This window comes from Suricata suricatta, chromosome 16, assembly GCF_006229205.1.
Source record: "Suricata suricatta isolate VVHF042 chromosome 16, meerkat_22Aug2017_6uvM2_HiC, whole genome shotgun sequence".
NCBI classification, from domain to species: Eukaryota; Metazoa; Chordata; class Mammalia; order Carnivora; family Herpestidae; genus Suricata; species Suricata suricatta.
This window is the reverse complement of record NC_043715.1, coordinates 47,984,688-48,011,716: the sequence shown is the minus strand read 5'-3', so window position 1 is coordinate 48,011,716 and position 27,029 is coordinate 47,984,688. Positions and strand designations below refer to the sequence as shown.

The following is a 27,029-nucleotide window of genomic DNA, read 5'->3' as shown; positions in this document are numbered from 1 at the left end:
AACCACCAGTTTGTTTTCTGTACTTAAGAATCTGTTTCCCCCTTTTAATCATTTGTTTTGTTTCTTAAATTCCACATGTGAGTGATATCATATGGTATTTGGCTTTCTCTGACTTATTTTAGTTAACATTATACCCTCGAGGTCCATCCGTGTTGTTGCAGATATCAGGAGTTCAATCCTTTTTATGACTGAGTCATATACCATTGTGCATTGTGTGTGTGTGTGTGTGTGTGTGTGTGTTCACCACATCTTTATCCATTCATCTATTGATGGGCACTTGGGTTGCTTCCATATCTTGGCTATTGTAGATAATGCTGCAATGAGCATAGGAGTGTGTATATCTTTTTGAATTAGTGTTTTTGTTTCCTTTGGGTAAATACTACACATAAAAATAAACTCAAAATGGATTAAAGACCTACATGCAAGATGTGAAACCATAAAATTCTTAGAAGAAAACATAAGCAGTAATTTCTTTGACATTGGCCATAGGAACATTTTTCTGGATATGTCTCCTGGGAAGGAAAACAAAAACAAAATTAAACTGTTTGGATTATACCAAAATTAAAAAGCTTTTGCACAGACCATCAACAAAATAAAAAAGGTAACCTACTGAATGGGAGAAGACATTTGTGAATAATATATCTGATAAGGGGTTAATATCCAAATTATATAAAGAATTTATACAAAAAGATCACAGAGACCCAAATAATCCAATTTAAAAATGGGCAGAGGATCGGAATAGACATTTTTCTTTTTTTAAATATTTATTATTTTTGAGAAAGAGAGAGACACACAGAGCACAACAAGCAGTGCTTCTGCCTCTTCAGAGGCAGAAAGAGACACACACTGAATCTGAAGCAGGCTCCAGGCTCTGCACTGACAGCACAGAGCCTGACGTGGGACTCGGGCTTATAAACAGCAAGATCATGAAGTTGGATGCCTAACTAACTGAGCCAACCACGAGCCCCAGGAATAGACATTTTTCCAAGAAGACCTACAGGTGGTGAACAGACAAGTTCATCATCAGGGAAATGTGAATCAAAACCATCATGAGATATCACCTCACACATGTCAGAATGGCTAAAATAAAAAACAAGAAATAACAAGTGTTGCCAGGATGTGGAGAAAAAGGAACCCTCAGGTACTATGGGTGGGAATGAAAATTGGTGCAGCCACTGTGGAAAATATTACGGAGTTTCCTCATAAAATTAAAAATAGAATGACCATATGATCCAGTAGTTCTACAACTGATTCCACTATTATTTGAATAGTTAGTTGATACCCAAATGCTCCCAATTGTCTCAATAATTTCCTTTTTACTTTTTCGTCTTAATCTGGCAGCCAATGCTCTTAGTTGCCTTATCTGCTTAGTCCAATAGAAGTAGATTAATCTGCTACAATAGAGAAAATAAAGTACCAACTCTTGGTTTATGAGGGGGAATGAACACCCAGAAACTACGAGACCAGTGTATCAGCAAAACCTTTTTGGAGGACATTATGGATAATATCAGCCAAAGTGTATGCGTAACAAGTAACTCAGTGGTCTCTTATCTAGGAATTTATGTTATAGAAATGTTCTTATTAGCACTCAAAGACAGACAGATGTTCATGGGTGTTTAACATTCTTTGTGGGACCCTGGATGGTTAATGGGGGGACACAGGCAATGTGGAGGAAAAAAGAGAAACTTGGCCAACTTAAAACTGAATTTCTTCTGTGTTTCTCATTTCGTTTGTACTAGTAAGAGCCTATTTAGAGCACAGAAAGGACACTGCTATTTGAACAGGAAGAATTTAATAGAATTGTTCACTAGGTATGGGAGTTGTTAACCAGGTACCTAAGAGGGTGGAGAGAGAACGCTACAGTATCACAGAAGTAGCAACTACATAAGAACTACCAAGCAGGCTGAGGGAACGCAAGGGAGAGATTGAATTATTGGAACTTAGAAACTTGGAGGAGGGGCCTTGGGGCACTGAAATACAGAATTGTGAGGAGGGGGTGCTGGCTGGCTGGTATGTCTGAGCTCAGAGAAGCAGCCCACGGGTCACGGACCCAGATTTCTGATGAGGGGACACCTGCTGGCTCGGACTGGTGTCCCTGAGGTGGGGAACAATGAAACTGGTTCTGTTAAGTGTTGGGGAAACTGCAAAGTGGCTTCAGCTATCCCTACGGAAAGGGACTGCTGTCACCAGGCGCACGGAGCACGACCGAGGTGATACCGGAACAGGAAGCAAACTGGCAGGAGCAAGGGAAGGCCCTTTCTCCCCTAGCCTTGCGGAATCCCTCTTGCGCCCCCTACTGTCGGAGCCTCCCATAGAGCCAGTTGCCAGTTTCAGCTCCAGCCCTATGAAGTGTGTGGTTTAAACACCAGTTTGGAGCAGAAAGACAATAATCTAAGGACTGGCACAGCTTCCAGTTGTGCTCTTCTGCCAGTGGGCATTTGTGGGTGATCGGTATGGTGTGTGCTTGATGTTTTAGGAAACCGTGACCTTCAAGGATGTGGCTGTGGTCTTCACTGAGGAAGAGCTGGCGCTATTGGACAAGACCCAGATACACTTGCACCAGGACGTGATGCGGGAGAACTTTAGGAACCTTGTCTCAGTGGGTGAGGACCACAGCCCTCCGTAACCAAGCACAAACCACCGATCCTGTTTCCTCAAATAATCAGCTTCCCACCGGATAGAATATTCCAGTGGGAGCACAGAGGGAAGCTTTGGCCACTGGAGAGAAAACATGCAGAGAAGACCCCTGAAGTTAAGTGAGTTTTAACAGACAGATGTGAGCGGGTTGCCCCGTGTGAAGTGTTGGTGTGGACGCTCTCAGGTCCTGCACCCCTGGCCCATGGGCATCCTACCTGTAACCGTTAGCGAGCCGCCCTGACTTCCTCTCATTGTAGGCGCTCATTCTTTTCTTCTGTTCTTCAAAATGAGGTTGATAAAGTTCACACACTACCACGGGCCTCGGTCCCTTGGTTGATTCTGGAGAAAAACTGATATTTTGGGGAAAGGCGTGTGAAGGGATCTAAACCAGAATCCGGTATGGAGTGAGCGTGATATAAGGGTCAGCTGTTTGCTTCCTTGTTGATGAACGTCTACTTTCAGTTTCTCAGGGGCGCACATGCAGCTGTGTGTTACCTCGGTGTAGTTTATGAGATAGTTGCTATTATTGCCTCCATTTACAAAGGAAACAACGGAGGCACGGAGTGGTTAAATACCTTGCCCACGATCACACGGCTTGTAAGGGCTGGGATTTGAGCCCTTTTAATCTGCTTCTAGACCCTGTGTTTTTAATAACCACGTGAAACTAAGTACCCTCTTTGTGTGTAGATTATAGACTTATGCCCAATCTGCAGGATTCAGCACTGTTGGTGCATCTGAAATCAAGTCACTCAATCATAATCAGCAGCTTTTAAAAAGCAAGACAAATAAATGGACTCGAACAGAATTTATCAGAGTACATTGCATCTGGTGAGGTAAGTATCAGGTGATAAAGCTGTTTTTGTTAACAGTCTGTGTCTGTGTACTGGGTCGTGTGTAAATGCTTTTGTTAGTACGGATATAGTCAAAACAACTGGCAAATTGCTGCTGTAAGCTTGTTGTGGGAAGTTCCAAGTTCCCCCTTTCTCTGACACCACCTTACAAATTAAAGTCACTCAGTAAAATGACTCCAAAACGACGTCAAACTGGTAGCAATGTCCAGATGGTCTTGATCATGGTGTTCGTGCCATTCTGAAGCCCATTTTAGGGCGCCAAGGGTATGACCATCCTCTTTGACCTCATCCCCTTCTGTTTTATGGCCCTTTAGGACAATCTTGCTTCCCTGGCGGCCAGGCCATTGACAATTCCATGTTGCCCCTTCTCATAGTCATGGCTATTTGACATTCTGCAATTATCTAAAGAGGAGAGATCCAGGAAGCACATGACAGAATCTTAGAGCATGTGACTCTTGGTCTCAAGGTCATACATTCAAGCCCCACATTGGGAATAGAGATTAGTTACCAGAAAAGAAAAAAGAAAAGAAAAAAATATCACTGATTGGATTACAGGATCTTGGTGGACTATATCTCTTCATGGAATCTAGAAAATCTCAGAGAAAATGTTGTCTCTTTAAGCCTGCCTCCAAGGTGTGTACATGTCCCTCCCCCAAAACCCCCAACAACTATATTTCATAATATTATCCCCATATTGATCCCCATCGCTGTTTTAGGCCCACCACATACAGTTGTGCAGAAACATACGTGATAATCCCACCTCATGTGACAGTGGAAGGGACTTTAGCAGGAGACAGGACTTGTTTATTTCTGCAACTTTGTATGGTACCTTGGAAGGTCTTTGTGATTGTTTACGTCCGTCACCATGTCTAGCACTCCATTATTATGTTGTACACACACACACACACACACACACGGAACATGAATCATATAGGAGTCTCCCCCAGACCTTTTGTAGCCAAATGATTAAAGGTGTTTTGTCACCTCTAGAGGTGAATTTCTTTCTTTGTAAATTGTTCCCAAGATTTCTTTTGGTTTCCCTGCAACATCTGATTTTTTTTAATGCTTTAATTTATTTTTGAGAGAGATAGAGAGACAGCATGAGCAGGGAGGGGCAGAGAGAGAGGGAGACACTGAATCCGAAGCAGGCTCCAGGCTCTGAGCTGTCTGCACAGAGCCCGATGCGGGGCTCAAACCCACAAACCGTGAGATCATGACCTGAGCCAAAGTCAGACGCTTAACTGCCTGAGCCACCCAGGCGCCCCACCATCTGATTTTTATTTTATTTTTTATTTTTTTCCCCACCATCTGATTTTTAACTGGCAGTTCATAGATTAGATGTACTGTGGTTCTAATTGTTTTCCTATATGAAGAGAAGCCAGTGACAACTTCCCGCCCCATCCTACTTGTTTTCTCAAAACCTCTGGAGGGATGGCTTACTTAGTCTCTTTGCCAAACTCTCTTTTCTCGTCATAGGAAACAGGATTAAAAACAACATTTCATAACTTCCAGGAAAAGGGTCGAGTTATCTCTGGCAAGGAGTGCTCTACTGCCGGCAGATTTGGAAACAAAGGCTCAGTGAATTCACTGGGAGCCGGGAGTATGTCGTGAATCATCAAGGGGATTGTCCCCAGTATTTAGAAGGAGATGTTTCCCCTGCGAAGAGTGGGCCCGAGTGTCTCTTCAGATTTCTGAAAATGAGAACTATGTAATAAAGGCCACTAATCTAGAAAATCAAGATGGCACCGCGTGGAAAGGCCTGACACAAGTCCTTACACTCGAGTGTTGGAAGGGAGCCCACATAGTGACTGAGCCCGAGTTCTCGAGGACCGTATGAGAATTCACATGGAACAGAAACCATATGGAGGTGCTCAGTGTGATGACGGCGTCAGTCAGACGTCATGTGAAAATGGAGATTCCCAAGAACGTAAAGAAGATACACTCACTGTGGGAAACACTTTGCGAAGTCAACAGTCAAATGACATAAAACGGTCCCTGTGGTACCACAACCTGTCAAATGTAATGACTGTGAAGTGGGCCACGTAGATGTTGCAGACCCTCCTGTCCATCCCAGTGCCCACAGAGAGCAGTCTTGTAGACGTGACCAGTGTGGACGGGACTTCGGTCAGAGCTCGGACCTGATGGTTCATGATAAAACTCATTCAGATGAGAAAGCTTATGAATATCAAAAGTAGGCTGAGGGCTGTCAGCAGAGCTCAGACCCTCCTAGATACCAGAAGGACCCCTTGGGAGACAAACCCTACAAATGTCCCGAATATGGCTAGGTTTTCAGGTACAACTTGTCTTCTCAATCATCACCGAGTCCACACGGGGCAGATGTGGTGTGTGTGGGAAGGGGTTTGGATTTAGGTCACTTCTGTGTATTCATCAGGGAGTGCACACAGGGGAAAAAGCCCTACAAATGTGAGGAGTGTGGGTAGGGCTTTGATCAGAGCTCCAATCTTACTGTCCCCCAGAGAGTCCGTGCTGGAGAGAAGCCCTACAAATGCGGTGAGTGCAGCAAATGCTTCAGTTCAAGCTCTGTTCTTCAAGTCCACGGGAGGCTGCACTCGGGGGAGAGGCCTTACCGGTGTGGCGAGTGTGGAAAGGGCTTCAGCCAAAGCACACACCTTCACATTCACCAGCGAGTCCACACCGGGGCGAAGCCCTGCACGTGCAATGTGTGCGGAAAGGCTTTTGCATACAGCGCAGTTCTTCACACTCATCAGAGGGCTCACACGGGAGAAAAGCCTTACACACGTGACGTGTGCAGTAAGGGCTTCAGTTACAGCTCATACTTTCACTTACATCAAAGAGATCGGACCAGAGAGAAACCATATAAATGCCATGAGTGTGGGAAGGGCTTCAGTGGGAGTTCAGATCTCCATGCACGTCTGAGTCCACACAGGAGAGAGGCCCTGTAAGTGTAAAGAATGTGGGAAGGGCTTCAGTGGTAACGCATGCCATCTTGCTCCCCAGAGAGCGCGTACGGATGAGATACATTGTATGTGGTGTGGGCAAGGCCAGGGCTTCAGGCTCAGACCTTCTTACGCGTCAATGACGGCGCAAGAGGACAGACACATTCTCAATGTAGTAAGTCAGGGTTCAGTCAGGAGAACAGGCAAGTCTATGCACTGAGGCTGACAGAGGCTTCCTCAGCCATTGGGAGGGCTGGGGCAGCAAGGGACAGGGACGCTGCCACCCAGGATGTCATCCCGAGGCACTGAAGCCGGGGTTCTTAAGGGCATTCCAGAAAACTACTCTGGATCTCAAGAACATCTGCCAAACTCCCATCAACTGTCCGCATGCTGCGGGCAAAGTAAGTGATGGCTGACAGATGGATGGTTTGTGGCAATGACAATACTTAGAGATCAAATTCCCATGAGTAGATCTGCCCAGGGAGGAAGTTATACTTGAGATGAGTACAGTGAGGATTTCAGGCCAGCCAAGACCTGTAGGTTTTTTTTTTTTAAGAGAGTACCTACTAGGAAGATGCTCAAAATAAGTGCTCAGAAATGAAACCCATGCTATTGGTGTGGTGAGAATAGTGCTCCCTTCTCAGGGTTTCAAATCTAGTAGAATTCTACACGGGAAGAGGCGATAGAAGTGATATTTTACAGCCATGGCTATGTGTCCATCTTGCTGGTTCCATTTCTTGGTCACATAAAGAGACTTCATTTCCCAGAAACCCTTGCAGTTAAGAGCTGGTCCATGTGATAGAGTTGCAAGCAACAGAGTTCAGGCAAAAGCGATGGAAGCTACTTCCAGGCCTGGCCCTTACAAGCGTCTTGTGATGTCCTTCAGGCATCTTTCCTGCCACATCATGTTGGAGGCTGTTCAGGCTGGATTGGTGGAAGGTGACTATTTGTTGTGTGTTGGGCTTTTTTTTTTTTTTGGAATAAATAGACATTTTTCTTTTATTTAAAAAAGTTTTAGTGTTTATTTTAGAGAGAGAGAGAACCTGAATGGGGACGGGGCAGAGAGAGAGAGGGAGACACAGAATCCAAAGCAGACTCCAGGCTCCGAGCTGTCTGCACAGAGCCTGGCTCAGGGCTCGAACTCACAGACCATAAGATCACTACCTGAGCTGAAGTCAGATGCTTAACAGACTGAGCCACCCAGGCGCCCCATAATTAGACATTCATTGTGTTATATTACTGGCATTTTGACAGTTTATTTGTTGCAAATATTTCCCAGAGAGATTTAACCCCAACATATTCTCTTGTCACTGGAGTTCATAGAAGGAAGCAACTTTATAATTCAGAGTTCAAAACTTTTAAATCTTTAAGGCTGTATGCGGCAGTGCAGGTATCGAAAATGGTGTGGATAAGACTTCTTCAGTGAGAATCTTCATTCACTGGTGGGTACATAAAAAAGAAATGTTCCAGATAATGTGCATGTAGTAAAGCTTTACCAAAAGTGCAATCTATGGACATAAGAAATCTCGTGCAGTAGGGAAACTCTGTAATGTGTAATGAGAAAAGTTTGGCAGCTTACCCCTTAAGTGCAATAAGAAATTAACCAGACTAGGTGTCCTGCAAGTAGTCTAATAAAGTTAATTCAGTAACACTAATATTTACCGAAGTGACTAACAGCTTACAGAAGGCCAAGAATGTTCTTTGTCAGAAACTAGCACCGCTGCTTCTCAACAGTCTTGCTTAATAGTGGAGTTTTAGAAGGTGCTAGTTTGGTCAAGTTCCTAACACAATTGTGATTTAGTTTGGGACTACAGATGGATTTGGGAGGAGGAGATAGAGAGTAAAACCTTGGTTTGTGAGCATAATTCATTCTGGAAATATGGTTGGATTCCAAAGCACTTGTATATCAAAGTGAATTTCCCCATAAGAAATAATGGAAACTCATTTGTACCATGTTTTATTTCTACTTTTTCTTAGATTAGGATTTCCTGCTAGTTATGGTTTTAGCATGGAACAGCCATTCAAATGTAAATAAAACCATCCCTAAAGTGTTGCCTTCTTACCAATTCAGGTGAGCAACAGTGAAAGATTAATGCAACTCAGAGTCAATAACAGAGTGAAAAAACCTAGCAGTTAGTGGGGGGAAAATACAGGTGCAACATTTCTGGGGAGGATTTTTGTCTATATGTATCAAAAGGTATAATGTGTATTGTCTTTGAGCTAATAATTCCACTTCTCCGGAGTTGTCTTTAGGGTGTAATTGATCAAGAGGAAAAAGATGGTTTCAGAAGGGAACATATTCCAAGAATATTTACAATAATAAAAAAAATTGTAAACAACCTGGAGATACATGAATAAGAGATTGAGTAAATTATGGCGCCCCCATAAAATGGAACAAAGTATCACCATTAAAAATGATGTAGACCTATAAACATTTCCACATACTTTTTCAAGAAAAAAAATCAAACTGTAAAAGATCATTACAGGATGACCTCTGACTGAAACACCAGTTTGAGAGCACAGAGTAGCACTGGGAGTGGTCCCCCCCCCCCACTACTCTACACTTGACTTTTCTGCATTGTTTCAAGGGTTGTTTGGGTTGTTTAACCCAGGAGGGTGTATGTATAGCATAGGAAATGCTCTCCCCAAATTAGTTTCCCTTCTCTATATTCAGATTCTTGCAGAAACAATGTTGTCTCTAAACATTCACAAATCTTGATATGATGTTCCCCATAAGGGGTTGTGAGTAGAGCTCATGATGAAGAGGGTGGACTCTTTGGATTACACAAGTCTGGTGAAAGACTGAGATTTTGCTTTAGAAAAATGCGGCCAGAGATGGAAGGCAATGGACTTGACCTATTGCTAGGTCGCTGCTGTGGTATATAGCTCTTTGAATGAGTCATTTCTGCAAATGGACCAGTAGGAGAGCCAGCTGTCTTCCCACTGTGTGGTTTTCCTTTGTGTCTCTCTGCTGATTATGCTATGTTTCAGGCCAACCCTGATCTTATATGTCTTCCTATGTAACCTAACATTTACAGACCAGTAGCTGGGACTTTCAAAGGGCAATGATTGCAGTTGAGTCTAGAGACAATGTGCCAGTTTATGCCTTTCAGCTCCAAATTGATCCTTCAATACATACTCTGTGATAAGGAAAGAAATTTCTTTGAGCATTTCTCCTTTGCAGTAAACACAATATTAAGTGTTCTCATCAGAGGGCATTGGAAGGAGACAGCAGGAGGAAGGGATCTTCTGCTGTTTGTGGCAGCTGTGTGGTCAGTCAGCAGTGTGGGTGTGAGGACGTCTTCTCATACTCTGCACTGTCCACCCACTCAGAATGTACAGTCCGTTGGTGATCTTGCAGCTCTAGGCCTTTGATCACATTCCCATGGACCCTGCACATTCCAGGCCTTCTACCCACACAGGCACACCCATTCCCTATGTCCATCCATGAACGTGGCCCCTGGCTATGGCTCATCTGTTCCCCAAATGGATGCCATCTGCATCCTTCCTTATTCTGCATGCCCATGCATTCGACCACCAGTTGCAACTCACCTACAAACCACCCACACCCTAGAGTGTTGCTTCCAACTGGACCAGCATCCAGGGACCGCCACGGATTAGGCAAAACAGAAAACTTCTCTGCCGTCCAGTAGGCTAAAGTTACCTTCTCTTCACAAAGTCTGAGGTTTGCCTAAGTTTGTCTTTCCTTCGGTACTCTCAGTATTGTACCACATAGAATTTTAAAATATTGTATAGTTACTTTTTAAAAATTTAATCATTTGTAAGTTAAATTTCCATTTAAATCACTGTGTGGTTTCTGTCTCCTTATTGGACCCAGACTGATGAGGTGACAACTGTAATTGCTGTTTCAGTTGGAGTTCTAAGGCCAAAGAGTACAGAGAGTTTTGGGTAATTCAACAGTGGTGAGGGAGAAAATAGGTGAAATATACTCTTTGTCAGCTTTGATAGTTTCAAACATAAAGGGCTTGGAAGATTATCACATCTATAGGCAAACTGGGAGACATGATACCTGCCACCCCCAAAAGTTTACTTCTGTCTCTTTGTTTTTTTTAATTATGATTTTTGTGTGTGTGGTATCATGAAATCTGCCCTCTTCAGTATGCTGAAGAATGAAATTGTACCCTATCATACACCATTCACAAAAATAAACAGAAATAGATTAAAGACTTAAATATAAAACCTGAAACCATAAAACTCTTAGAAGAAAACATGGGGGGGAAACTTTTTTATGTTGGTCTTGGCAGTGATGTCTTGGATATGACACCAAAAGCACAATGAACAAAAATGGAAGTAGACAAGTGGGACTGCGTCAAACTAAAAACCTTCTGCATGGCAAAGGACACAAAGGAATGAAAAGGCAATCCCTGGAATGGGAGAAAATACGTGCAAAGCATATATCTGATAAGGGGTTAATATATAAAATATAAAAGGGGCTCCTACAATTCAATAGCAAAAACAAACATAACAACTTGATTTTAAAATGGACACAGGAGGGGCACCTGGATGGCTCCATCGGTTAAGCGTCCAATTCGGCTCAGGTCATGATCCATGGGTTCGAGCCCTGCGTTGGGCTCTGTGCTGACAGCTCAGAGCCTGGAGGCTCCCGATTCTGTGTGTGTGTGTGTGTCTCTCTCTCTCTGCCCCTCCCCCATTCTCTGTCTCTGTCTCTCAAAATAAAGACATAAAAAATTAAAAATTAAAAAATAAAATGGACACAGGACTTGAATAGACCCTTCTCAAAGAAGATGTACAAGTGTCTGACAGGTATATGAAAATATGCTCAATGTCACTAATCAGTGAAATGCAAATCAAAAACACTATACTATATCAACTCACACCAGTAGGATGGCTATTATTAGAAAAAATAGACAACAAGTGTTGAAGATTTGGAGAAATTGGAACTCTTCTACGCTGTGGGAATTAAAATGGTGCCAACTATGTGGGAAACAGCAGTAGAAATTCCCTGCCAAATTAAAAATGTAACTATGATATGATCCTATTTGTGGATATATACCACCAAATAGTTGAAAACAGGATAGGACATCTGCAGTCCCATGTTCATTGCAGCACTATTCCCAATAGTCAAGAAACAACTCAGATGTTCCTTAAGATGCATGGATAATGGAAATACGGCATATAGATACAATGGAATATTATTCAGCCTTAAAAAGATGAATATCTTGCCATTTTTACATTTAGCTTTGTAAATAAAATTCTGAAAGGGAGTGACATCAGCAACATGGTAGAATAGGAGTTTTCTACATTTATTCTCCCCATAGAACATTGATTTTGACAACCACCATGAACAAGAGTACCTTTCTGGAAGTACAGGAGTCCAGCAAAGTTCCAGCATACCTTTGGGGCAAAAAATAGATGCATTGAAGAGGGTAAGAACAGTTACACTTTACCCACAGCCCCTTTCCCCCAAGATGGCACAGCTTGGTGACAAGAGAAATCCTCTTGATTTTTCTCATGGGGTAAAGTGAGTGTGTGATTGAGCACCTGTCTTCCCCAGCTTTGTAGGAGGGTGCTGAAGAAGTCCATTTCTTTTTCTCTTCACCCACACATTAAGGTGATTTGGACTATTGAGAGGTTGAGAGAGGCTAGGAGAACAGCAACTAGGGTTAAGAACTCATCAAAGGGATGCCACTAACCACTCTGCAGTTCATCCCACCAGCCCCTTTGTAGACCCCATAGGAAGCCTTCCCATTAGCTTCCACATTAGGGTCTTCACAGATGGGAACACCTCATCTGTGGAGCCCCTTCCCAACTGGCTTATAGACCCTCCCCACCCCAATGCTCTGCATGTCTCACCCTACCCCAAACATGTCTGGCTGCTAGTATATGCTTACCTGGATGGTGAGTGTGAGCCTTTGCAGATGGCTAGCGAGCACATGCAGAAAGCCAGCTCAAGCCTGTGACATTGGAGAAAGACTCATGGATTTGAGTGTTTCAGAGCATAGTCCTAGAGAAAACAAATGGGAAGTTCTCAGCACTCGACCTGGTTTTGAGGGATCAAGAGAAGATACATCTTAGGAACTCTCCCCAAGAGGGAACAAAGGGTATGGAAGGGGCATATCCATGGACAAGTCTAAGAAAGCCTCAGAATCCCTAGCCAAACTGACTGGTGAAGTTACTTCTTTCCTGAAGCCAGCCTTTAAAGACTGGAGGAGGTGTCTTCTTGAAATGCAAATCCAGCAAAGCAAGACTTCAAAGAACACCAAAAAATCAAGGAAATATGACATCACCACGAAACAATAGTTTTCCAATAACCAATCCCACACAAAGGAGGTCTAGGAATTGCCTGACAAATAATTCAAGATAAAATTGTTTATTTTAAGGAAGCTCAGCAAGCTACCAGAGAACACAGATGAACAACTCAATTAAATCAGGAAAACAATATGTGAACAAAAGTAGTAGTTCAGCAGAGAAATAGAAATCAAAAAAGTCTTGAACACCATCTGGAGTTCAAGAATACGATGGATGAAATGGGAAAAAATACAACAAAGAGCATCAAAATGGACTTGATCAAGCAGAGCAAAGAACCTATGAACTTGAAGATAACTCATCGACCAGAGGGGGAAAATATCATATACTCTCACTTACACAAGGAATCCAAAACAAAAAACCAACTCAGAAACAGAAAAGATTTGTTACCAGAGGCAAGGGATGAGGAATGGTTGAAATGGGTGGAGTAGTGAAAAGTTAAAGCATCTAGTTATAAATTGAGTCCTGGGGATTTAATGTACAGCATGGTGATTATAGTCATACTGTGTTGCATATTTGAAACTTGCTAAGCGAGTGGATCTTAACAGTTCCAATTACCACAAAAAATTGTAACTATGTGTGGTAATGGATATTAACTAGATTCATCATGATTATCCACATGTTGAACCATTATGTTGTGCACCTGAAACGAATATAATTTTATGTCAGTTAGATCTCAATTTTTTAAAACTGAAAAAAAAAGGCTCTTAGCATGGACCCACTGCTCTGGTAGAGTCTGTGAGCCTGGGCTTAGGCCTGGCCAGCCTAAATCCATAATAATAAATCCCTTTGAAAAAAATAAAATAAATCTGAAAAAAAAACAAATGAAAGATGATGAATTACAGTAGCTTTATTTCTATGGCACTTTGCTTTTCAAAATGTTCTATACATTATTTTGTTTTACCAGTTTTATTCAATATGCAAATGCAATTTATAGGCAATAGATTATCAAAACCTAAATCAAAAAGTGTTGAATTTTCTTGCTAAATTTCAACTTTTAACTCAGTATGAATTATATGTAATTATCCCTTTTATGCATCAGAGTAGTCTGAACTAATGAGGTTTTGCTTTATCATAGCTATGATAGACCTGTCAATTTTATGGCCATCTTATTTCCCAGAGTGCCCCTTAAGCCTACACATTAGTAATAAATACTGCGTCTTTATTCAGGAGATTTTGTCCAAACAGAGCATCCCACTTTAGAGGAAAAAAAAATAGTGGAAATGTTGAAAGCTGACAAGGTTGCAAAGAAACTGGAATTATCACACATTTCTTTTGGGAATGTAAAATGATAAAGTCACTCTGGAAAGGGGTTTGGCAGTTCCTTAAAAAACTAAACATAACATCTACCCCAGCACTGCATTCCTGGACATTTACCCCAAAGAAATAAGAAAATTTATGCACACACACATTAAAAACCCCTGTACATTAATGTTCATATTTATGTATAATAGTCAAAATGTTCCTCAATAGGTAAATGTTTAAATGAGCCCTGGCGCATCCATATTATGGAACACCACTAAAGACCAGATAGTTAATATGTGCAACTATTTGGATGGATTTTGAAATCATTTTGCTGAGTGAAAAAAGCCAACCTACTGTATGATTCCAATTATGTAACATTCTCAAAATGATCAAATTACAGAGATGAACAGCTGGGATTGTGGCTTGCTGCTGCCACACACCATCATGAGAGTATCTTCTTGCATACGGCTAGCCTGGAAAAAGACCAAAATTCGGAGATAATTTCTACCAAGCAGGTATTGCTTTCACACCATTGTAAGGGGAACCATCATAAGTTGGAGAATGTCTGTACTTATTAGGTGAACACTGGGCTGTGTGGCTACTGTAGACTTTACTGCTTCCCATGGCATTTAAAAATTCTTTTACTATGCAAAATCTTTGCTTATATCTTATCCTAATATATATGAAACTTCAAAACTGGTATTACTAAATATTCTTTTTTCTTTCATGGAGATAGCATCTGTTATATAGGAGATCATATAGTCGGATTTGTGATAATGGTTTCCTTGAAAACAAGGCTCTGTCTGTTTTTACATATTTGCTGTCACTTTTTGTTTTTTTCTCCAGAGGGAAACCTGACTTGAATTGGTTTAATTTAAGGGAATATGGTTTCTTATTCAAATACTTCCAATGCCTTCTCTGAAGTATTCTTGCCCCCAGCCCACCCCACATGGCCCTGTATACAACCTAGCCTTTAATTCAAAATTCTACTTTAAAGAAAATTTAGAAAATTGGAGGAAAAAGTATGAGAAGGCCAATAGAAAAATGCAGATTTGAATACCTAACTTGACATCTTGATTCTACAACAGTTGAAAAAATGAAAAATGATGGTGGTGATGTGTGTTGGGGAGGGTACAAGTTTAGAATAATTGAGCTTCAGGTGAGATGATCAAATACAGTTAATCCGTTTGGATATTGATGGGAATAAAGTAGTTGTAAAAAGTAATTTTCAATAAACAAGAACTCATACTGGGATACAAATTAGATAATACTAAGAATTGTTAATTTTGTTTCATAAGGTAATGATTTTGTGGGTATATAATATCGTTATTTTTAAGCGATATATGTAGTATTTGGAAAGAAATAACAGTATCAAGGAGTAGCTTTAAAACACTTCAGAAAATGGTAAGTGAAATCAGTGTGGCAAAAAAAAAATTTAAGTATGGAATTTAAGGTATATGCATTTGGTTTTTCATGTAACTATTCTCAATACTTTGGTATTATTGTTTCATTAAAAAAAAAATGTTTTCTGCCCAGAAGGGAAGCGGTAAGTACTAATTCCTAGCCTGATTTGTACTTGGAATTTCTTATGGAGTCTTGGCATCTTGAAATAAATACTTCATGCCAGATAGCACAGTCAGAAGTACATGAATACAGGCACAGGTAAAGAGGCAATCAAGTCAAAGCAAGTCTGGCATCCCATATTCCTTAAGGATGATGTACAATGAAGCACAGACCAAGTCCCTTTTAAAATCTTGTCTTTCTGCTAAAAAATGTTAATTTTCTTTTCATATGCAAAGCGTCGCTTTTTCCCCCACGTACTAGTTCTTTCTTGAGAAAAAAATTACAAAGATAAAAAAGCCAAACGCTAATAGCGCTGGAGAAACACCTCAGGTAATAATTAACCAAAAGAAATAGAGGGGGGTAGGACGGAAGCATGATCCCGTAGAGGATTCTGGGAGGTGTAGTCGGAAGCACTTCCACTCCAGGAAGGCAGGGCTGTAGCCCTAGACCGCTTTGACGTTCTGGGAAGTGTAGTCCAGAAGTTCTGTGTCGTAGACTACACTTCCGCTCCAGCAGTGCGGGGTGTGTCTCTCACGTGTGGTTATGGGTTCCGGGAAGTGACTCGCAGGAACTTCCTCTCCAGGGGAGTTAGCGGCCATTATCCCCCAGGTAGTAGTGAGAGTTGACTCCCGACAGCGACCCTATGCCTCCTTAGAATAGGCGAGGTACCAGTGGGGTCCCAGACCTGTGCATTAAGGGCGAAAAGTGATGGCGGATGGAGGACAAGGGGTAGAGGCATTTGCGTTTCCTTCTGGCTGGGCAGAGCTTCCTGGCGTTTGGAGGCGGACCTCGAGTCTCAGCTTGGAGGCAGGCTAGGGTTGTTCATGCCGGATTGATGGTTTTCTGGGTGCTGAGTTCCCCCAGCCCTCTCCTTGACTCGCCAATAAGCCTTGCCTCTTCCTAACGCTGTTATGTTGGGCAAGTTGAATGAGTTTCCGTTGTGTAATTATACTACTTACCCAGGGCGCTCGTGTGAGTTAAATGACGTTAATACTTCTAAAACGCTGGAGAACAGTGTTGACACAGAAAAGGTTGCTTATGGTTACAGGTGTGCAGGGCTCTAGCCAAAGTAAATATAACAATGAGCAAGTCTGTATGAAAACTTTAGATTTCCCTGTGTGAAAAAGAGACCATACATATATGTGTAGAAGATGTACGGTAGACTGACCTGAAAATGTTAACAACATATATGCTAGAAAGAGGCTTCATAATCTTAGGGATTTATAAGGTAATGAAACCCCAATAGAAATAATGGATATGAATTCAAAGATGTAAGTTGGCAAATTTTAGAAGGAAGGAAGGAATAGATATAGCAAGTAAAGATATGAAAATGTTATTATTCATAAATAAACATTCTTAACGTTGTTTTCCACTGTTCTGTCACTCAAGGTGGTGTATTTTTTAAAAAACTGGTAATACCAAATATTAATCATGGTAGAGAGAATCAGGGATACTTATACTTTCTTGGAAGAAGGCACATAAGGCACATAGGGCAAACTTTTGGTAAGAAAGTATGCTGTTTTACTATCAAAAATTTTAAATGTATATACTTTGGTGTTTCAGTTTTCACTTCTTGAAATTCATCTGAGAGAAGCAATTGGGCAAGTAGGCTAGGATCTAGTAAAGAGAAGTTCTTTGCAGCATTCCTAATAGGAAAGAATCTAAAGTTCAGTGTGCATTGTTTGGAACCATTACCTATATTTTAATTATTAATTTCATGGAATATCATGAGCCATGGAATGGAATAGAATTGGTGATGAAAATAATAATAAAAGCTAACATTTATTAAGTACTTAGCAGTTTCCAGGCCCTGCTTTGAATTCTTATCATGTATCTTCTTAAAGATTCCTTCCGTAACTATGTTATAGATACCGTTTACAGATGAGAAGATAGAATACTGAATGGTGGGGGAATTTTTCTGAGCAAGCTAATAAGATATATGAACTTAGGATTCTAATGAGGCTGTCTGGCTCCAGAGACCATGCTCTTAACCTTGAAACTGAGTAGATGTATGTGCCATGTACCTTGAGAACACAGAGGACAAACTTCATGCCAGTCCTTAAAGAATAACTGATGTCCTGTTGCAATAAAAAAGGTGTATTATACAGAATTAGCATGTGCAATAGAGGAGTGACAATTAACAAACACTATTGGGGTGAAATTGGTAAGAACTTTTATGAAGCACTTGGCGATATCAATCAAATTGCATTTGTGGTGTTAATACCCATTTTCCTGATGACAAATGACGGTGAACCGTTTTTATGTACTCATTGGCAATTTATGTGTCTTCCATTTTGAAGTATCTTTAGAGGGTTTTTTGCCCTTTTTTATTGTTGCATTTCTTATTGTTAAGTTGTAGCTCAAGGATTATAAATACACATATCATATCAAATATTTTCTCCTATTGTGTGAATGTGTGGATTCTTTTTTACAATCTTACAGATTTCTTTTGGAGGGAAGAACATTATAATTTTGAAGAACTCCAGTATATTAATATTTTCATTTATCATCAGTGCTTTTATATGTTACCTAAGAATCTTGGCCCATCCTAATGTCACAAGATTTTCTCCTGTGTTTTCCTCTAGAAGTTATATAATTTCAGCTTTTTAAGGTTGAGTCTATGATCTATTTTGAATTAATTTTTGGGTATAGCATGCACCAAGGATTAAGTTTCATCTTTTGTTTCCATATGGATATCCAGCTGTTCAAGTGCGCTTTGCTGAAGACTGTCCTTTCCCAACTGAATTACCTTAGCATGTTTGTAGAAAAATCTTAGTTGACATACATACATGGACTCTTTGGTCTTTTGATCTATATCTATCCTTTGTCAATTCCACATTCTCATGATTATTGTAGTTTAGTAGAAAATCTTGAGATCAGATCGTATAAGTTTCCTGAGTTGGTTCTTTTTAAGACCTAGAATTTTTATTTTTTTAAGCTTGTGAATTTTAGAATTAGCTTGTTAATTTTTATGAAAAGGCTATTAGGACTTTGGCTGGGATTGCATTGACTCTGTAGATCATTTTTGGCAGTATGCATATCCTACCACTGTTGAGTATTCAAAACCATGACCATGAATTCATTTTATCACCTCTCTCTCTGCTTTAATGTAATTTTCATATGAGGAGGAAGCTTGTGTCTTGTTTATTACTGTATCCTTGGAGACTAGGACAGGCCTGGCACATGGAAGTGTTCAGCCTGTGATTGTTGAGTGTGAATAAAGTAGTGGATAGGCAGCCCTTGCTATCTCCAGTAGACTTTGAGATTATGAACAAACCACTGTGATTAACATATATTCTACCGGAGTTGCCGAACTGTGGAACTGTTTTTGTAAATAGAGTTCTACTGGTGTAACACAACCACACCCATTTGTTTACATATTATCCATGGCTATTTTTGCACAGTGGTGGCAGAAGAGAGTAGTATGTATAGTCTTCAAGACTGAAATACTATCTGGCCCTTCCAGAAAAACTTTTTGATGTATGTTGTAGAATTGTGTGTGTGTGTGTGTTTTTTAACCTTCTGATGAATGCCAATCTGTAAATAATTTGTCTGGTCTTTTTTCTGGGTTCCTGAGGGGTAACTTCTAAATCCTTGGACTTTCTAAGTGATAGGAGTATCTTTTTACTCAGGATGGGCCAGTTGGATCACACCTGAGTTTATGCTAATGAGATGACTCAGGATAGGGGCTTGTCACCAGAAAGGCCAGCCATGGAAGGGTTGGGGTTTAGAAGCAGGTGATACCAGTCCCATCACATGGCTAATGATTCCATTAGTCATGCCCACAAAATGAAACTCTAATAAAAACTCTGGGCACTGGGGCTCAAACGAGCTTCTTGGAAAATGAATATTTTAATACATATAAGGGAGATTGTATAAGAACTACAGAAAGAGGGGCACCTGGGTGGCTCAGTCGGTCAAGCATCTGAATTTGGCTCAGGCCATGATCTTATGGCTTGTGAGTTTGAGCCCTGCATCGGACTCTGTGCTGACAGCTCAGAACCTGGACGGAGCCTGCTCCAGATTCCATACCTCCCTCTCTGTCTGCCCCTCCCCTGCTCACATTCTGTCTCTCTCTCTCTCAAAAATAAATAAACATTTAAAAAATAAAAAAAAGAACTACAGAAAGAACCAACTTATTCGTTCCATTGCTGAACTGTATTTTATCCTTTCTTTTTACCTCAGCTTTTATTTTTCATGATCACATTCCCCCTAGTGTAGCTTTGCCTGATAGCCTTTAACCCTAGAAAAATTGACATAAAATGTTTCCTTTTATGGACACATTATTTGAAAAGATCATTTTTTATTTCTGTGACTTAGTCCAAGTTCTCACAAATTAAGTAGACATATTTATTTAACACCTCTTTACCAAGCACCTACAATCTGACAGGTACTTTTCTGGGAAGAGCGAACATAAGTCCTTATATTTAGGAATATTCCATTTCAGTTGGGAAAGATCTATAAAAGCAAAAATGTAGGGTTGCTTGGGTGGCTCAATTGGTTAAGCCTTTAACTTCAACTCAGATCATGATGTCATGGCTCATGGGTTTGAGCCCTGTGTTAGGCTCTGTGCTGAAAGCTCAGAGCCTGGAGCCTGTTTTGGATTCTGTGTCCCTCTCCCACTCATCCACTGTCTCAAAATAAGTAAACATTAAATATGTATATATAAATATATATGTACATATAGTAAGTCAGGTAGGAGTAAGGCCTATGAAGGAAAACTAATCAGGGTTAGAAAATGAAGATTTCTAGGGTTGAGGGTGGGTTGGAAGAGATTTGCTAAGTTATACTGAGTGATATGCTGTCACTGATGAGGTAATATTTGAGCAGATCCCTGAAAGATGTGAAAGATTAAGGTAAAACTCCCTGGGAAAAGAATTTTTTAAAGGCAGAATATGCCTCTCCCTTCTTAGAGGTAGCTTAAAGGATTTGGATTATGTCCTTTTTCCCTTTCCCCAAGCTCTGTATATGTTCTTAAAGGTTAGTTTCTATGCCCTTCACAAAAATTAACTCAAGATGGATCACTGAACTAAATGAACCACACTGACACATCATAATCATCTAAAGTCCATAGTTAACAGTGGAGTTTAGTCTTGGTATTATACATTCTATGTGTTAGGACAAATGTATTTTGAATGTACGTGTATATAAAAATATGCTCCAGATCACTTGTGGCCAGAGAAATGCAAAGTAAAACAATGAAATGCCACCACACACCTATTAGAACAGCCAAAATGTAAAATGAGGACAACACTAAATGCTAGTGAGGACAAAGAGCAACAGCAGCTCTCACTCATTGCTGGTGGGAATTCAAAACCACACAGCCACCTTGGAAGACAGTTTGGTGGTTTCTTACAAAATAAAACATACTTTTACCATATGATCCAGCAGTTGTGTTCCTTGACATTTATTCAAATGAGTTGAAGTTAGGTCCACACAAAAACCTGCACACGGAGGATTGCAGCAGCTTCATTCATAATAGTCAAGGCTTGGAAGCAACCAAGATGTTTTTTATTTTTTTTAATGTTTTTATTTATTTTTGATACAGAGAGAGACAGAGTATGACAGGGGGAAGGGCAGAGAGAGAAGGAGACACAGAACTGGAAGCAGGCTCCAGGCTCTGAGCTAGCTGTCAGCACAGAGCCTGACGCGGGGCTCGAACCCACGAACGTGAGATCTGACCTGAGCCGAAGTCGAAGGCTTAACCGACTGAGCCACCCAGGCGCCCCCCCCAAGATGTTTTTTAGTAGGTAAACAAACTGTGATGCCTTTAGACAATGGGATATTATTCAGCAATAAAAGGAAATGAACTATAAAGTCATGAAAACTCATAGAGAAAACTTAAATGCATATTATTAAGTAAAAGAAGCCAATCTGGAAAGGCTACAGTATACTGTGATTCCAACTGTGTAACATTCTGGGAAAAGCAAAACCATGGACACAGTAGTAAGTTCTGTGGTTGTCAGGGGTCGGTGGGGGGAGGGATGAATTGGCAGAACACAGAGGATTTAGGGCAGGAAAAATACTCTGTGTAATACTGTAATGATACATATATGTCTTTATACATTTGTCCAAACCTATAAAATATGCAGCACCAAGGGTAAATCCTATTGTAAACTATGGACTTTGCGTGGTTATACATCAGTGTAGGTTCATCAGTTGTTACAAATGCACCACTTTGGTGTGGAATGTTGATCATGACGGAGGCTAAGTATGTGTTGGAATAGGGGGTATATGAGAAATGCATATATGTTCCTTAATTTTGCTGTTCTAAATAATAAAATCTTAATAACAACACATGAAGAAGGAGCACTCATCTGTAATCAGGCGAGGTTCCATGCTTACCCCTAACCCAAAATCCTCAGATTCATCTATTCAGGGCTCTAGAGGAGAAGAATAGGTAGTATTTTCCTGGCTTAAACCATATTTCACAACTTGTAGTTCAACACCTTGACTACAGAACCTGTGGTCTCCAAACTGATACTAGAGTGGAATCTGCCACAGGCTTTTTCAGCATTCTGTAAGAGTCCTGTGTCTGAGTGGCAAGAAGACTGGGGAAATCCGTGGATCCCATTAGAGTTCACTGAACACACTGTTTTCTCCCTCAAGTTTATAAGTAAATATATTTGCATGTGAATATAATGCAAGGAAAACTCAAATGTAAGTTATTAGATGGACTGCCTGGCAGAGTCGGTAATCAATATATTGTATAATTGGGGGTAAGCACAGTGGGCTGATAAGGTAAATTCAAATACAGAGAGAGGTGATTGTCCTACTTAGAAAGAAAACCTTTGCCCAACAGAAAAAGATTTCTGGTGCCACTGCATCATCAGTCCACTTGACCTACTCCAAGCCCTTGACAACCATTAATCTAATTTCTTTCTCTATAGTTTTTTTCTTTTCCATATGCCATATCAGTAGAATCATAAAATGTATACTTTTTTATCTCAATTCTTACACTTACAATACTTGTGGAATTCATCCTTACTGTTGCATAAATCTAGTAATTACTTCTAGTTTATTTCTTTAAAAAATTTTTTATTTTATTTTTGAGAGACAGAGAGAGACAGTGTGAGCAGGGGAGGGCCACAGAGAGGGGGAGATACAAAATCTGAAGCAGGCTCCAGGCTCTAAGGTAGCTGTCAGCACAGAGCCTGATGCAGGGCTCGAACCTATGAACCGTGAGTTCATGACCTGAGCCATGAGATCAAGACCTGAGCCGAAGCCAGAAGCTTAACCGACTGAGCCACCCAGGCGCCCCTAGTTTATTTCTTTTTAATCCTGACTAGTACTTCCATTATATGGATATACCACAGGGTTTTTTTTTTTTTTTTAGTTATTGATGGGATTTTGATTAGGAAAAACAAAGTAACATTTTGCTTTACATATCCCTGGTGACTATTATATACAGTATCTCTTTGGATGCTTATTTGCCATCTGTATATCTTGTTTGGTGAGGTGTCAAAGTCTTTGACCCATTTTAAAATTGGATTGTTTGTTTTCTTGTTGAGTATTGAGAGTTTTTTGTATATTTTGGATAAAGGTCCTTTATGAGATATGTCTTTTGCAAATACTTTCTCCCAGTCTGTGGCTTATCTTCCTATTGTCTTAAGATTGTCTTTCTTCTTTTTGCATTAGGCTATCTACTATACATTTGTATGCATGGTTGAGATATAATGTCTTCGAAATACGTTGCAGTGACATTTTAAAAATGTGCTGTGGTCTTCACTAAGGAGAGGGTGGTGCTGAATAAGACCAAAATAAACCTACTTATGAAGAATTCATGCCAAAAAAAGATGAACCTTAGTCTAATTTGCCTTTTAAATCTAAATTGTAGTTTATCAGAACCACAGGAGAAACTGTAGAAAGTGTTAAATGACAGCATGAGGAAACCTTTTTAAATATCCAGAGAGTGGAAATCCTCCCAACAAATGACCTGGTTTCTTCAACAGGTCAAGGGCATGAATTACAAACGTATGGAAGAGAATACTCTTCTAGAGTGAAATAAACTGAAGAGACAGCAATCAGGTGCAATGAGTAGGCATTTTTGAAATGATTTGAAAACTTGAAGTTTTATTTTGTTAAGTATGAAATAATGTTAAGTCACTAGTATTAACTTTCTATGTGATAGTTGTATTTTGGTTATAGCAGAAAATGTAATTTTTGAAGTATACATGGAAAGAGTAGAGAAAAATAATGAATTGTCACGGTTTGCTTTAAAGTATTAAAGAAAAGGGGCACTTGGATGGCTCAGTCAGTTATGATTAAGCATCTGACTTCCTCTCAGGTTATGATCTTGTGGTTCATGGGTTTAGGCCCCATGTCGGGTTCTGTGCTGACTGCTGACAGCTCAGAGCCTCGAAACTGCTTTGGAATCTGTCTCTCTCTCTCTCTCTCTCTCTCTCTGCCCCTCCCCCGCTCATTCTCTCATTTCTCAAAAATAAATCGTAAAAAATTTTTTAAATAAAGTATTAAAGAAAAAAGAGATAAAATAGATCAAGGAAGTGTGGCAAATGTTGATAATAATTGTTGAATCTGGAGGATGAGGGATGAGGCTATGGAATATTTCGCTCTTTTGTACTTCTGTATATATGTTTGAAATTTTTAATGAATAATGGCATAAACATTTTTTAGTTCTTGTCCTGAAGAAAAGGTGGAAAGTAGAAGTGCATTTTTGTTGTTAGATTTTCTGTATTTGAGTCTAGCTTTCCACAGCTCACTTTACTAAATTCACTGGTTTCCATATTTTAAGGCACTTAATTGTATTTATGACATCAAGAGTAGAATGGATGTAGGTTATGTGATGCTTGAACTTGAACAAACAACAAACAGTATATAAACTTTTATATACTGTTTGCTCATATTAAAACAATGTCTTCACATCAGTGCAGCTCCTTTCATTTGACCCACAACCCACATTTCATAATGGGCAGTGAGAGTCATGGAAAAGCATAAAGTTTTTGCTGTTTCTGCTTTATACTTTAATAAAGTTTGCATCACTATCTTGTAGGTTCTCTGTAAAAAATTTTTTTTTAAACGTTTATTTTTGAGAGACAGAGAGAGAGCACAAGTTGGGGAGGGGCAGAGAGAGAGGGAGACACAGAATCTGAAAGAGACTTCAGGCTCTGAGCTGTCCGCACAGAGCCCAATGGGGCTTGAGCCCACAAACAGTGAGATCATGACCTGAGCTGAAGTCAGATGTTTAACCAACTTAGCCACCCAGGCACTCCTCTTGGGTTTTTGAATCATGGAATGAATAGCTAATGCCGGGTCACACTCTGAGTTCTTGGTGCATCTACCATGTATGGAATAAAGTAGAAAATCCAGTAAAAGTTGGGTTGGTGATGCCCAATTTCAAGGTATTTTTAGCCTGCATATATATTCCCCTTTAGAACCCGCGTCTCAGTTTCTTTTCATTTTTCAAAGATTGTTCTTCTCTACTATAGGGATTTTTTTTTTGACATTCCTATTTGAATTGTCATATGTGAAAGAGAAAAGGGGGGAAAAAGCTCATTTCGACCAGTGAGATAGAACTGATTGAGTAAACCTAATCATCCAAAAGCAAAAAGAAGAGCCTGGGGATAAGTGCTACCTGAAAAACATTCTGGAAATTGTGGTCCTAGGAATTCAGAGAGACAGAGACACTTGTTGGGGCGGGGAAGAGGGAGTAAGTATAAATTAGAATTCTGAGATTTTTGGAGGCATTTTTGTTCAAAGAGAACAGGGCTAAGAAGCTTGCATACTACTCCGGAATCGTATGAAATATAAGCCAAGTTCTAAGACGCGGCCAACGTTCGGCTCCAGGAAGGCAAAGACAAGGACCAGTTCTTCCGGTAGTTCTGGAAAGGTCAGTCTAAGAGCAGAGGTAGTCGGGAACTTCCGTTTCCAGAAGGGCGTGGTTTTGGCCAGCGTCTCCTTGGGAATTCTGGGAGCGCTGCGTGCAGTCGCTTCCGCTCGGGGGAAGTGCGGCGGTGGCGGGGTCTCCCCGACGGGGTTGAGCCAGTATTGGCTGCGATGCCTTTTCTCTTGGCGGGGGTGGGAGGGGGTCAGCTGCAACGGGTCTTTGGCCTTCTGGAAGAGGAATCTGTAGGCAGCAGCGGAGGGTGAGTTCGGGCCCCCGTTTGAGTGAGCTTTCCAGGTTTATAGAGATTGCTCAGCGGGTAGACGGTCTCCTGTGTTGTATTTTCTCCGGAACTCGGCCTCCTCCTAGAGGTGTGAGATGGGCAAGGAACTTCAGCTGTGTCTTGCGTTCTTTTCTGTAAAATGAGGGGAATGATAGTAACTACCTAATAGAGTTGTTTGGAGAGGTAAGTGGGATAGTCACAGATAGAGGTTTTTAAATTACTGGTAGAACGATTTTCTTTTCTTTTTTAATGTTTACTTATTTTTGAGAGAAAGAGAGAGAGCACGCGAGCAGGAGGGGCTGAGAGAGGGAGAGAGACAGAGATTTCCAAGCAAGCTCTGAGCCGCCAGCACAGAATCCCACAGGCGGCTTGAACTCACAAACTGAGATCATGACCCGAGCTGAAATCAAGAGTTGGGTGCTTAACGGACTCAGCCCCCCAGGCCCCCCAGAGATGATTTTCTTTTAATATATTTAAATTTCCTGCTAAGTGACTGTTAACCCGAAAGCTTTTCTAATCCCTGGAGGAATCCTAGCGATTCCGGGATTCCTCCAGCAAACTTTCTCTCTTTAAAAAGGTGATGTGGGAGAGGTGTGTGTGTGTGTGTGTGTTTCCAAGGTAGTGTATGGGAATGTCCTCTGTTGACTCATGAAGGAGGGAGACCCAGTTCTGATTTCTCTCCGCCTCCTTTCCCTTCCCACCTCTGATTCCTGGAAGAGGGCTGCAGAAGGAAGGGAAGCGGTCTTGACTTCTTGGCTCCTAACAGCTGAACCTGGCCTGGGTAGGACTTAGCCTGCTTCTTCCTGCTAAGCCATTCATCTTCCTTGGGAAGAAGGTTTTTCTTTTACTAATCATAGTTAGAAGACTCTGCTATGTGTCCCAAGATTTGTTGAATAAATATAGGAGTGGGTGGGAGGAGTACTTGGGCATAAGAAATAGTGATCATAGTTAAACAATCAATGCTAAGTACTATTTTAAGGGCTTTATACAAATCACCACATTTAAGCCTCACAACAGTCTAATGAGGTGGATTATTAACTCAGTTAAAAAGGAGGGAAATGCAGGGCCCCTGCGTGGCTCAGTTGGTTGAGTGTCCGACTTTGGCTCAGGTCCTGATTTCATAGCTGGAGCCCCGTGTCGGCCACTGTGCTGACCGCTCGGAGCCTGGGGCTGCTTCAGATTCTGTGCCTCCCTCCCTCTCTGCCCCTCCCCCACTCACACTCTGTGTCTCTCTCAAAATAAATAAGTATTATAAAATTAAAAGGCCTACAGACACATAAAACGATGCTCAACATCACTCATCATCAGGGAAACACAAATCAAAACCACACTGAGATACCACCTCACACCAGTCAGAGTGGCTAAAATGAACAAAGCAAGAGACTATAGATGTTGGAGAGGGT

The 27,029-nt window shown here is 40.8% G+C and overlaps 1 protein-coding gene and 1 long non-coding RNA gene across 2 annotated transcripts in view; both read left to right on the top strand.

The window, feature by feature from the left end:
• The first annotated feature begins 1,813 nt into the window (after positions 1-1,813).
• Positions 1,814-16,162, top strand: ZNF285 (zinc finger protein 285). Its single transcript, XM_029924310.1, is given in 11 exon segments — positions 1,814-1,831; positions 2,477-2,603; positions 4,965-5,141; positions 5,144-5,314; positions 5,317-5,418; positions 5,421-5,781; positions 5,783-5,821; positions 5,823-5,892; positions 5,894-6,372; positions 6,374-6,474; positions 16,086-16,162. Coding segments are annotated over 11 exon segments (1,722 nt in total).
• Positions 16,163-25,456: 9,294 nt separating this feature from the next.
• The window catches only part of LOC115280932, an 8,731-nt gene continuing 7,158 nt past the window's right edge, over positions 25,457-27,029 (top strand). Inside the window, exon 1 of the long non-coding RNA XR_003903999.1 lies at positions 25,457-25,605. This is a non-coding gene — a long non-coding RNA (uncharacterized LOC115280932). The remainder of the gene's footprint in view (positions 25,606-27,029) is intronic.